Source organism: Gobio gobio (assembly GCF_949357685.1).
Source record: "Gobio gobio genome assembly, chromosome: 25".
Lineage (NCBI taxonomy): Eukaryota > Metazoa > Chordata > Actinopteri > Cypriniformes > Gobionidae > Gobio > Gobio gobio.
The window spans coordinates 37,610,298-37,624,286 of record NC_137121.1 but is presented as its reverse complement, the minus strand read 5'-3'; the positions used below and the strand labels follow the sequence as shown (position 1 = coordinate 37,624,286).

At 38.7% G+C, this 13,989-nt stretch overlaps 1 protein-coding gene across 3 annotated transcripts in view; it reads left to right on the top strand.

Moving 5' to 3' along the window:
• LOC307121667 (NACHT, LRR and PYD domains-containing protein 3-like) overlaps positions 1-13,091 on the top strand; it is a 29,273-nt gene extending 16,182 nt beyond the window's left edge. For all 3 annotated transcript variants that reach the window (XM_079809348.1, XM_079809350.1, XM_079809349.1), the window contains 7 exons: positions 616-2,460; positions 3,164-3,337; positions 4,340-4,513; positions 8,935-9,108; positions 10,955-11,128; positions 11,218-11,264; positions 11,589-13,091. In XM_079809348.1, coding sequence (XP_079665474.1) covers positions 616-2,460; positions 3,164-3,337; positions 4,340-4,513; positions 8,935-9,108; positions 10,955-11,128; positions 11,218-11,264; positions 11,589-12,112 — 3,112 coding nt within the window. In that variant the 3' untranslated portion in view covers positions 12,113-13,091. The remainder of the gene's footprint in view (positions 1-615; positions 2,461-3,163; positions 3,338-4,339; positions 4,514-8,934; positions 9,109-10,954; positions 11,129-11,217; positions 11,265-11,588) is intronic.
• Positions 13,092-13,989: the final 898 nt, after the last annotated feature.

The following is a 13,989-nucleotide window of genomic DNA, read 5'->3' as shown; positions in this document are numbered from 1 at the left end:
AGCTGAATTTATAAAAATAACCCTGTTCAAAAGTTTACATACCCTTGATTCTTAATACTGTGACATTTTATAGTTTACAGTAAAAATACTTTATTTCACCTATGCATCTGCTAAATATACTTTAAACAGATACATAGATGAACATGATTTCACCAAAACATGTTCCTGGATCAACATCTTTGTTGATCCTGTAACAACATTCCAGTCAATCAGATTTGATTAACAAGTTTAGAGTTTATGTCAAGTTTTACATGATTTGAGAAATGTAAAATAAAATACATCTATGTTTCCTATTAGATTCTGGCCTCAACTCTGTTCTTTGTAGTCCCTGTAACAGTTTCATTATCTTTATTTAAGAAGAGATGGGGGGGGGGGGGGGTTGGAGAGGGTTACTATATTTTTTTTATAGATATACAATGTTTTCAATTTTAACAAACATGTAAATAATAAATCTTGCTATAGCTCAGTATGGGCATATATGGCATAAAAATAGTCTGGGCCTGTTAATTATGTCTCAACCAGTTTTGAGACTAAAACATGTGGTTTATTAAAATATCTTGCTGCTCATGCATTCATTAATTTGTTGTGTTGTTCTTGTTTCTGTTGTGTGGATAGCGATGTTCAAACTGGAGACCTGCAACAGAATTCTCAGCAAGCAGTAGATTATAAGCTACATAGAGACAAAGACCAACACAAAACAAGCATGAAGAACAGATATGAGAGCTTATTTGAAGGAATCAAAGTACAAGATAATCAAACCCTCTTGAACAAGATCTACACACAGCTTTACATCATAGAAGGAGAGAGTGAAGGGGTGAATGAAGAACATGAGGTTTTACATATGGAGAAAACTCCCAGAACACAAAACTCACAAGACACTCCAATCTACTGCAATGACATCTTTAAAGCCTCACCTGAACCAGGATGTGAGGAGAAAAAGCAAATCAAGACTGTTCTTACTAAAGGCATTGCTGGAATCGGAAAAACCGTCTCTGTGCAGAAGTTCATTCTGGATTGGGCCGAGGGAAATGCCAATCAGGATGTAGATTTCATGTTTGTGCTTTCATTTCGAGAGCTGAACTTGATCCGAGATCAACAGTACAGTCTTCATAGACTCCTGCTGGACTTTCATCCTGAACTTCAAGATCTGGACTTAAAGGTTTATGAGGAGTGTAAAGTTGTGTTCATCTTTGATGGTCTGGATGAAAGCAGAATTTCACTGATGTTTTCAGATGCTCAGAAAGTTTCTGATGTGACTGAGACTTCATCAGTGGGTGTGTTGATGTCAAACCTCATCAGAGGAGAGCTGCTTCCCTTGGCTCTTATCTGGATCACCTCCAGACCAGCAGCAGCCAATCAGATCCCCTCCAAATACATCAACCGTCTGACAGAAATTCAAGGATTCAGTGACCCTCAGAAGGAAGAATATTTTAATAAGATAATAAGTGATGAGCATCAAGCCAGCAGAATCATCTCACACATTCGAAGATCAAGAAGCCTTCACATCATGTGCCACATACCTGTCTTCTGCTGGATCTCAGCCAGTGTGCTTCAAAACCTCCCGAAACAAGATAAAATTCCTCAAACTCTGACTGAAATGTACATCCACTTCCTGCTGACTCAGATCAACATGAGGAATGTGAAGTATGAAGAGAGAGACCCAGAGAAACTCCTGCAGTCCAACAGAGAAGTTATTGTGAAACTTGCTGAACTGGCTTTCAAACAGCTGATGAAAGGCAATGTGATGTTTTATGAGGAGGACCTGAGCGAGTGTGGCATAGCCATCACTGATGCATCAGTGTATTCTGGGATTTGCACTGAGATCTTTAAGGAGGAATCTGTGATTCATCACAGGAAAGTCTACTGCTTCATACATCGGAGCTTTCAGGAGTTTCTCGCTGCATTCTATGTGTTTAACTGTCATCTGATGAAGAACTTGGAGCCATTGCAATACTTTCTGGATAACAGAAATGAGAGCTACATGTCTAAACCTTTGTGTGAGCTTCTAAAATCAGCAGTTACTAAAACTCTTCAGAGTGAAAATGGTTACCTGGATCTCTTTCTGAGGTTCCTGTTGGGTATCTCACTGGAGTCTAATCAGAGACTCTTACAGGATCTACTGACACATACAGAAAAAAGCTCAGAGACCATCATAGAAACCACTCAACACATTAAAGACAAAATTAAGGAAAGTTATGGTCTTTTAGCGGACAGATCCATCAGTCTGTTTCTCTGTCTTCTCGAAGTAAATGATCAGACTCTGTACAGAGATATTCAGGAGTTTGTGAAATCAGGTGAACATTCAGAGAATAAACTCTCCCCTGGTCACTGCTCAGCAATAACCTACATTCTTCAAATGTCAGAGGAAGTGCTGGATGAGTTTGATCTCATGAAATACAACACATCAAATGTCGGTAGAAAGAGACTTATACCAGCTGTGGTTAACTGCAGAAAAGCTCTGTGAGTATTTATTTATATTTACAGAGTGTCTATTTACACCAAGTGCAAATAGCATGCCTTGTTGGCAAGGGCTATTCACACTAGCTTTGCCCAACAATGCCTGTTTGGGCCACACAAGACTAAAAAACGTGCACATTTCAACGTCTTCAGTGAGTAGAGCGTAAGGCTCATGGAACTTGATTTTGACGCGGGTTCAAATCCGCCTTTTGCAAAGCTTGCTCTTCTCCCTTTTACCATCACATCGAAAAGGCATTTACATTTACGGAAATAAAGTGCCTAAGGAAAAGCATTTACTGGGTAGGGTTAGGGGTCGGTGTAGGGAGGGCTTTTATTGTCCCATTAAGGCGGCATCCATTTAATAATTTTAATAAATATAATCATTTACACTCTGTTATTATTGCATCCTGTTAATGTACAACAATACTGAGGTGCAAATAGTATGTATCTGCCAAAATAAAGTATAAATAGCATCTAATTACTATTTATACAAAGTGCAAAAGAACTGCCTTATATTTATGGGGTGCATGAGAGCATTTCAGATGAGTCAATCACTGTTTCAGACTCACCTTCATATTAAGACTCAAGCTAATATCATGTGACAGATTCATGTCACAGGATATAAGTTGAGTAATCAATTATAGTAATGTTTTTGTCATAAAAGCCACCCATCTCCTCCTCACTCCCTTGTTATTCATTGCTACAGACTTGTTGGATGTCATCTGTCTGATCAGCATTGTGAAAGTTTGTCTTCAGCTCTGCGATCATCAAACTCTCGTCTCACAGAGCTGAACCTGAATAACAATAATCTGCAGGATTCAGGAGTGAAGCTACTCTCTGTTGGACTGGAGAGTTCAAACTGTCAACTGAACATACTGAGGTTTGAGTTTTACATTGATTCATTCAGTATGTTGAAATATGGTAATGAATAGTTTTTTTAATAAACCAGATAGTCATACTAGCAAGTTGAAAACGTACATATGCTGCATTTGATTATTATGGTTCTCAATCAAATCCTCCGAACCTCATTCCAGCTGCTTTTTGTTGTTCCTTGAAATGTAGCTTATATATATTAGTACTGTCAATCAATTAAAATTAATTGACACTTAATTTAATTTTAACACTAATATTAAAGTTTTTAATATATATTTATATTGTAAGGTTTTATCCCTGTATATCGCTTTTTTTCACTTAGTGTAAACAGCATTCCATAGAAAATGCTGCTATTGTCACTAGGCTATTAGATAATACATCATGTTAATTTGGGTAAAGAGATTAGATCATGGCCCGCGGGATGATATTATGTGAATAATAGTATATGTAATTGTGAATATACTGGAGGATGTAACAGAATAGGTGAAAACTTTTTTAAACCAGTTAATTGAAAGAAACTCTCCAAAATAGCCAATTTGCAGAAAAGAACTGCGACTTCCCATCACTAATTCCTTGAGGGCCACTGTCCTACAGAGTTAATCAAACACACCTGATCCAGCTAATTAAGGTCTTTAGAAGTGCTAGAAACTTCCAGGCAGTTGTGCTGGAGCAGGTTGAAGCTAAACTCTGCAGGACAGTGGCCCGCTAGGAGCAGAGTTTGACACGCCATCCTAAAGTGTATTTGTTTGGTTTTCCTCTTTATGGGATGGTTAGAAAATGACATCTTATAAGTATCATCTTTTATTTCTATTATAAATTACTGTACATATATGTTAGTTATCTATAGCCTTTATCTTAACAAAACATTTATACAGTAAAGTATATAATAATATCCAATCCAAAGGTGGTATTTATTTGTAAATACAGAATTAGTATCAAATGTTGTAATTGGCAATTATTGTGTGTACTGACATGGTTTAATTACTGAATCCTTTATGTTTTTCTTCAGATTGACAGGTTGTAGATTGTCTGGTGAGTGCTGTGAAAGTGTGTCTTCAGCTCTACAGTCATCGAACTCACATCTGAGAGAGCTGGACCTCAGTGACAATTGCCTGCATGATTCAGGAGTGAAGCAACTCTCCATTGGACTGAAGAGTTCACATTGTCAACTGAACATACTGAGGTTTGCCTTTCACATATAATTCTAAAAACAAGATTTTAACAAACACTAGCTTGTGAGTAAATAAGCCAAATGCAGCCACCCTTGTTTGTAGCATTGGAAGAAGGAAGCAAACTGAAATGCGATTAATGACATGTAATTTGCATCACACTCTGCAAAAAAATCTACTGCTGTGATTAAATAATAAAGTATGTAATTGGATGCGTATACATCCAATTAAGTATCTTAAGCCCTTTAAGTAGCTTCATTGTAATTAGCTAGTTTTTGTTAGTAGCTTGAAATAGTGTTGTCATAATGCAACCAAACATTTCAGTAGTTTGTAGCACTACCAAATTTAGCAATACCAATTATCAGCGGATTCCCTGGAATTCTCTTTACCAATTTCGATACCAAGGATAAAAAAATGGTGGTTTATATCATTTCAAATTAAAAGTTACTACAAGCAATACACAAAATGTTGGACATTTTTGCTGATCAGTGGGTGAGTGCACTCCCTGTGTTTCCCCATGTCTTCTGTGCTTGTTAACATGTGTGGACACCTATTCTTCGGTTATTTTTGCATATTGAATATATGCTGCATTCAAAAATAAAAATAAAATATTCCTATATAAGGCTGTAATGTTACTGCTCTGAGACAAAGAATCCAAACTGAGCTTTATTATAAGATAATCCACAATCATAGCCAAGAAACTGGCAAAAGGTCATACACATGCCAGCAGTCCAAACAGGCAATCAAGACAGGAGAGACAATCCACGGACAATCCAGGCTTATATAGGGTGAGATTAACGGGGTAATGAGACACAGGTGTAAACAATGAGTGATGATGAGTCCAGGCAAAGGATTATGGGTAATGTAGTCTTTGATTGAATGATAGTCCGGGATGTTGTGCCCTCAGGTGGTAATCATGGGCACTCTCACTGGTGAATCGTGACAAAGGCAATTTGAAGGGAAAACAGTCTTCAAAGGTCATGTTTACTAACAGTTTGCACCAGTACATGCCCTCTTTTAGGAATAGGGGTACCTAAACTTTGTGATTCTGGTTATATTTTTGTGAATATTTTAATTTCTTTTACTAAGTAAAGCATTTTGAATTACCATTGTGTTTGAAATGTGATACGTAAATAAACTTGCCTTGCCTTAAAAATGGTAGTCAGGATTTACTAAAGACAAGCAGTGAAAAATTAGCGTTGAAAAGGCATGGACGGTCATTTTTACAGTGGTCTTATTACAAAGGCATTGGTAGGAGTCTCAAACACAATCTATGGGGTTTGCGGTAGTCTATTTACTGGCATTTGCGACATTATTTAACATGCCAAAAAAACAAAGTCTTAACCCATTATGATCTGACATGTTGTTATGCAGGTTTCAGAGATGGTAACTTCTGGGCAGATTTTCCCATAGCTCCAGCTACTGATAGCCTAGAAATCTAGACGAACCCTAGCGGCAGAAAATTTATTTTGCAGCGAGTGTAGTCTAGCAACTCTCGGTAGACCTCAGAGCTGGAAAACCAAACTCTGGTCAGGCCAATCACAGCATGTGTAGAGTCGGTGGGCGGGCTTAACATAATGACGGAGCGGAGTTGTGGAGGTTCTTGGTGCTACAGGTAAACAAAGAAGCTGAAGTTCAGCGTCTTTCAAATCGGTTTTGGCCGCTACTCTGGAAGACTTGGAGTTAAGCTTTTCTTTGAGGAAAGAACAAAGAACGGCACTGAAGTCATTCGTAAGAAAGGAAGATGTATTCGGAGTTTAATCTATCAACTAACGTTAGCTCCGCTTCGGTTGGTTGTGGCGCTATCCAATTGCGTGCAGAGGGAATTTGACAGACAACCGTTTATCCCGCCCCTCGGATTGAGCCCTGTCAATGGTGAGTTTCCAGACCAAACATCTTGATATGGGTCTGGCTTGTCAGGCTAAGCTACTGATGCTGCATCTCATCCCCTAATATCTGGGAAGTGCAATTTAATGATAATTACATACATTAAATAATATGTTAGGGTTGAGGTTGAGAAAAATCGTTTTCAAATGCAAATTTCAGGAACCCTATACAAAATAATATTTTCATCAGGTAAATTTGTCACAAAAAAATTAAACAACACCAGATTGGCTGAGCCACTGGACCCAATTCCCAGAAAAGGTATCCATTGTGACTGATAGGCTAGAATGGCATGCTGCAAATCCTCCTATATGGTGCAGCCCAAATAAGTACAGCACTGCTGAAGGAAGTCACCAATCCTAATACACTGGACCATAGGACAGCTAGACTAACCCTCTTTATTAAGACCAAAGCCTTCCGCCACTCCATTACCTTCACTATGCAATTTCTCACTGCAAGGACACCAACTAGCTAAATACTAGGCATAATGTCAAGTAATTAAACTACAGTTAATTTACAGCTAATTTAAAGCAGTTAGCTACAGTACAAGCCAGTGATATCTAAAGTAATGTTACTAATTGATGCCAAAATAAAAAGTTGTGACAACACTGAGATTAATTCCAGTGCAAGGTCCCAAAATGGGATATTAGGAAAGTTAGAGGGCCTGGGCCATCTGGCGTCCCTTAGGAATCTGCTGATCAAGGGATGTCTGCCCACTGACAAACTGTCAAGAAGATTATGTTCTGCCACTATGGAGCAGCACTATATCACCAGGAGAAGTGACTACATTGCCACATACACCGATCAGGCATAACGTTATGATTGCTAATATTGTGTTGGCTTTCCTTTTGCTACCGAAACAGCCCTGACCAATCGAGGCAAGGACTCCACTAGACCCCTGAAGGTGTGCTGTGGTATCTGGCACCAAGATGTTAACAGCAGATCCTTTAAGTCCTGTAAGTTGCGATGTGGGGCCTCCATGGATTGGACTTGTTTGTTCAGCACATCCCACAGATGCTCGATTGGATTGAGATATGGGGATTTTGTAGGCCAAGTCAATACCTCAAACGCGTTGAAGCTCCTCAAACCATTCCTGAACCATTTTTGCTTTGTGGCAGGGTGCATTATCTGCTGAAAGAACCACAGTCATCAGGGAATACCGTTTCAATGAAAGGGTGTACATGGTCTGTAACAATGCTTAGGTAGGTGGTACGTGTCAAAGTAACATCCACATGGATGGCAGGATCCAAGGTTTCCCAGCAGAACATTGCCCAAAGCATCACACTGCCTCCGCCGGCTTGCCTTCTTTCCATAGTGCACCTGGTGCAATGTGTTCCCCAGGTATGTGACGTACGCGCACTGGCCATCCATGTGATGTAAAAGAAAACGTGATTCATCAGCTCAGGCCACCTTCTTCCGTGCAGCATTAACTTCTTGAGAAATTTTATCTACAGTAGCTTATCTGTTTGATCGGACCACATGGGCCAACCTTCGCTCCCCACATGCATCAATGAGCCTTGGATAAAGGCTCAGTCAGGAGACAGTCAGGAGGCTCAGTCAGTCAGGAGAAATGACTGACAGGACGATGGCGGAGGATTTGGTGTGTGATAGTTCTTGAGCGTCATTGACAAATGAACTAACTAAGTGGCATGCTGAACTGGCGACAGAGTCATGGGCGGCCATCGTCCTGTCAGTAATTTCTCCTTACTCTTTTCATATTGCAGTTTGTAGCATCCATTGTCGAACTGAACTTAATGATTTGTTTTTAAATAAAACAAAATGGTGGGCAAGTAATATTATCAGTGTATGGCCAAACACAGGTAACACCAACTACCACATCAAGCCTAAAATTTTTACATTTTGGTAAATTCGAAAGTTTTGTTCTGCTTTTTTATGGTATGCCATAAAGTTTTTATAGGTGTGATTGTTTGTAAATATTACCAGTATTTAGCATAGTTAAAAAAAAAAAAAAAAAAATGAAAATTATTTTCAAATAAAAGCATTTTCTTTATCTTAAGACAAGATTTGATCTGAAAAGTGGGCAATATAGTTATCCACTGCGTCCTCAGTGGCGTAGAGGTCGGGGGTTTGTGGAGACTCTTATGTTCATTATTACAGGCAACAACAGAACAGTTATAATGTTTAGGTAGCTGAAAAATTATATCACTAGCTGCTCTAACAAGAATATAAACATGGTAGACTGTGTGCGGCTCACTCAGAGTGGGATCTATGCTAATAGGGCAGAGATTGTCACGAGTATTGGGTGGGGCTTGCTCTACTGTGACAACACAGGCAGAAAACTGGGACAGCTCTTTTTAAGACTTTGTTTCTAATTTATTGGGATTATAAAAACAGGGTGTGTGGATTTTTTTTCCATTATTGGCTGGATACACACACTGCGGACACATTTATGTTCAAGCACCACGTAAAAGTGAATTTTGCATAATAGGTCCTCTTTAGGGTAGAAGTTATCACTGCAAATGCCAATCAGAATGTGTAATTTATTGGTTGTTGTGACAGGAGTTTCTTACTGCTTTATTGTTCTGCTTAGATTGGTCAACTGTAATATCACCGGTCAGTGCTGTGAAAGTTTGTCTTCAGCTCTACAATCATCAAACTCCCACCTGAGAGAGCTGGACCTGAGTAACAATGACCTGCAGGATTTAGGAGTGAAGCAGTTGTCTGCTGGACTGGAGAGTTCACACTCTCAACTAAACATGCTGAGGTATTTAACAGATTTAGATTTTCTCTTATCAAGCTAAACGTCAGTTTTGTGCTGCTCTTGACTTCTTGGGTGATGGTATTGTCTTAGCAGAACCTGGTTGCTACATTGCTCCAGTTTGCTCCTGATTGCTCAAGTTTTTCAATGAAAACATCTGTTTAAGGTTTTTAAAAAAATGTATGCCCTGAGTACAGATAGTTCCTTAATGGTCAACTTTACTGAAAGCAATATTTTTTTAGTACAGTATATATTTATATGTATTGAATAATGAGACTGATGATTTTAGATGCATATTGAGTTGCATCTCTTCAACATCAAAAACAGGGTGCTACAACCAGATGGCTAAGTTTAGTTTTGTAAACAAAGTGATATTTATAGTAGGCTGTCAAAATAATGTGACTAAAATTTGTTGTTTAATGTGTTAAAAATAATTAATGTAATAAACTCCTTTTTTAGTTTGACTAGCCTTGACTAGCAATACTGTATATGATCGCGCTGTCTGTAGACTCTCATCAGCTGGGCTCACCACGTAAAAGACCTACATGTAAGATGCCAGCGTACTGCGCCTGGCTGCCTGTTTTTGTATGAAGGTAAAAGAGTAGCAAAATTCAATAGCATATAGATGTAAATTTGAGAACTTATACAATACATTTTCATACATATGAGATGGTGGTCCAGTGGGTTAAACCATGGAACTGATACGCAGAATAATAGCGGGGGACCGCAAAAAGACCATTTAAATATGAATCATGCTGCATCATAAAATGTACATCATAGACGCAAGACTGTTTAGACTGTCTTGCCTGATCCCAGCGGTCACCACCAGTGTATCCTTGAGCAAGGCACTTTACTCCATGTTGCTCCAGGGGGATTGTCCCTGTAAAAAGGGCACTGTAAGTCACTTTGGATAAAAGCGTCTGCCAAATGCATACATGTAAATGTCATACTTTTACGCGAAAAATTTTTACTCACAGCTCCAATGTGAAAACCTATAAAATAAAAAGTTTAATTTTGACATTTGCACTCGCAGGCAATAGTCACAAACCTGTATTCTGAATATGAAGCTGCAGACAAGTAGTCACAATTGTGCAAAATGCCATTCACCAAAATGCAACGACAGACACAAACTTGTAGTACATAGGAGTAATTTTATTGGTTGGCACCTAGCCAGTGAAATGGGACGTATTTTGTATGTAATGTCACAATACCCGGGGATGTTCTAAAACGCTAACATGGCTTAATTAATGGAGTATATTGTGGCAACGTTACTTATGACAAGACAACTGTCATGATTGGTGGAGTGACTATATCCGCTCGATGTCAGGCATTGCTTAAGATTTATCCTCACTTGTAGATAAGGAATCGTAGATGTAATGTCCTTTTCCACAACCCTGTTGATATCCATTATCCATGTTTAAATATGTTGTAGCCTACAGTTACTGTATGTTGCAAAAGTACGGTAGGTAAATTGTCGGGTTATTCTTAACACAAACCAATCAGCAAGTTTGAATAGTGAATGCACAGTAAAAGCTTAACTCAATACATAATCAGACAATGATAAATGTTATTATCTGTAATTATGACACTTTTACATATATTACCAAAATTAGTGGCCCCCCTGCAATACCATTGCAACCCACTGGGGGTTGGACATAGCCTGTGTAAACTGAACAGGGGTGTGTTTCCCATAGCCAACTATAGTAGCAAGTTCCATCCTTACCAATAGAGTTCAATGGAATTTTTGACCGTAGTCGCCTAATGATGCTTTTGGAAAATGCACCCCAGGTCATGGTGTAATAAATGGGGATCTTTATTTGACAAATTGGGCTGTTGTTGTGTATGTCTGTAGATTGTCTGGCTGCATGCTGACAGAGGAAGGCTGTCGTTATCTGTCTTCAGCTCTGAGTTCAAACCGCTCACACCTCAGAGAGCTGGATCTGAGCTACAATAACCCAGGAGATTCTGGAGTCAAGCTGCTCACTGATAAACTCAAACATCCAAAATACAGTCTGGACAAACTTCAGTATGTTGACACTATTGTGTATGCTTTGAGTGTGTTTACTGATTGTGTCAGATCTGCAGAAAGTGTGTTTTACACTTTGTGTTTTACAGTGTGGATCATGGAGGAGAGTCGAGGATTACAGCAGGACTACACAAATGTATGTCTACACATACTTGTATCGTATGTGGTTTACATATGCATAATGATTTTTATTCTGTACAAACTGCATATTATTTCCCCCTAAACTAACCATACCCATAAACCTACCCATCACAAAAAACAAAACAAAAATTCTTTAATGACAAAAAAAAAAAAAAAACTGTTTAGTATGTTTAAGCCTTTTGGTTTAGAAGGACACTGGAAGTGTCATCATAAACCATTTTTATGTTGTAATACCCCTGTGTGTCCTCATATACCATGTATATAAGAACACACACACACATCTTTTGTGATTATTTTATGTCTCTCTTTTTGTGTTCAGATGCCTGTGATCTCACACTGGATCCAAACACAGCACACACTCGTCTCATTCTGTCTGAGGAGAACAGAAAAGTGACACATGTGGATGCGTATCAGTCATATCCTGATCATCCAGAAAGATTTGATGGGTGTCCTCAGGTTCTGTGTAGAGGGAGTCTGTCTGGACGCTGTTACTGGGAGGCTGAATGGAGTGGAAATGCTATTATAGCAGTGACATATAAAGGAATCAGAAGAAAAGGAGGAAGTTGTACCTGTGAATTTGGATACAATAAAAACTCCTGGAGTCTGATATGCATTAATGACAGATTTACTGTCTGGCACAATCTTAATTCAATTGGCATATGTGTCCCTTCACACTCCTGTAGGAGAGTTGGCGTGTATGTGGATGTGTCAGCTGGCATTCTGTCTTTCTACGATGTCTCTGACACACACAAACTCACACACTTACACACATTCAACAATACATTCACTGAGCCTCTCTATGCTGGATTTACAGTTTTTGATTCATTGTCGTTGTGTCAGTAAGAAACAAAAAGGCCAGTGAGTAACAACAGAGACATCCCAAATACTCTCACTTTATATATCTTTGTTTCACCCTTTTGTCTTCCTGGATGTGATCCACTCTTTTTTCCATGCTCATCCTATTCTTTTTGCACAGGAACACTGGCACCAGCTGGCCTCAAATAGAATCAATTAGAGGTGGCTGTCTTAATTTGTCACTGGAGGAACAAACTTGCATAATAGCTTGGCTGGCAGTGTAGGAAGAGTGATTTTTCCAACTAGTTTCTCCTCTGAGCTGCTTTTCTCCCTTATGCCCCAGTTGATGTGTTCTTACATGTGCTCTGTATGTTGTATGATTGTGTTGTGACTATAAATTCTTGGCTGAAGTTAATGTTTACTGGTAGTGAAGCCCAAAGCCGTAACTTCTCTTTGCTATGCTAATTGTTTAAAGCTTAGCTGTGGTTTGACTTTTTTAACTGTGAGGAAGATATAGTGAGTTGAGCAAAACTTGCTTTTGTTCTTGGTATTTTTTATTTTGCCTATTTTGTCCTGTTGTTACAAAAAAGCTGAGATGGGAGCTAAATAGGAAAAGCCATAACATTTACTTATTTATTTGTTACTACTCCCCAACCCTAGAGTTGGCAGGGTGTAACAATATTTAACACAAGCGTGCATATACAATACAGTAAATGTCTAGGCAAATTATTAATCTTTCGAATAATGTTTTAGGAATCTGTATCTTTAAACAACAATGCTTGCTTAGAAGTCATGAGGTCATATTTATGTAGTATAATGGCATTGTCTCAGTATTTATGTGATTTACTCTTTATGTCTCTTAGTTAACTCCCTGGGGTCGACAGAGGCGTCATCATGCATTTTTTCCTGATTTTATTTTTTTGTAATACATCTGTAATGCATCATTCTAAACTGTAAACTGTATACTTTTATTTTTGTACAATAACAACAAAACGTTTTGGTAAAATAAAGAAAACAAACAGCCTCAGTCTCTGTGAAGTTATATCTGAAACGCATCAAAATAATTAACTGAAACTCAGTGAATATTTGCCACACAGACATGAGAGAGATCTTTAGAAAAAGTTTACTTTTAAATGAATTATGAATTATGTAATCCATATGAAACCAACACAGATATAATCTTTCACGTCTTACCTCATTATCTGTACTGTGACCACACCCCTTGTGTAACAGATCCACTGGAGACAAGTGTAGTTGAACACATTTAACAATTCCAAAATGTGAACAAAAATCCAACTTGACTTAAACAAGAGACTTGGAACTCACCACAAATGGTAAAGGCAATAATACTCAACAAGAGACAAGGCAAATAGGACTATATATACAGAGACTAGGGGCAGAGGTGGACTTAACCATGACTGCCTGGGGCCCCCCGAAAGCCAAGGGCCCCCTAAAATGCTTTTTATATATGAGATGCGAGTTCAGCGCGGACACACAAGCAGATGCTGTGGTGTTCATTACCACGACAACCGCATGCACATCCACGTTGAGCGTGCTTCTTGTAAAAAGTGTAGGGCCCAATGTGATTCAGAAAACTTGTACAGGATCACAGAATCCAAAACGGAATGTCATGGAATGAATGTTTCGTTTACTACTGTGTTGGGGTAACAGCCTAGGACCCAGGACCAGTAGTGAAAAAATGAAGACCAGGAGTCAGGAGTCAGATTAATTAAAGAAAATTTTACTGAAGAATAGTTTGCAGTTTCATCAGCAGAAGCCAGCTCAAGAGGAGTTCGTAGGCCGCACTCCCTCTAACAGTCTCCCCGCCTCCGTCTAACGTACATACAATTTTCTGAACAGTTATACTGTTTTCAAGGTCTAGACACGTCATTACTGCCATGTGGAATGATTCTGATTGGTTCTAA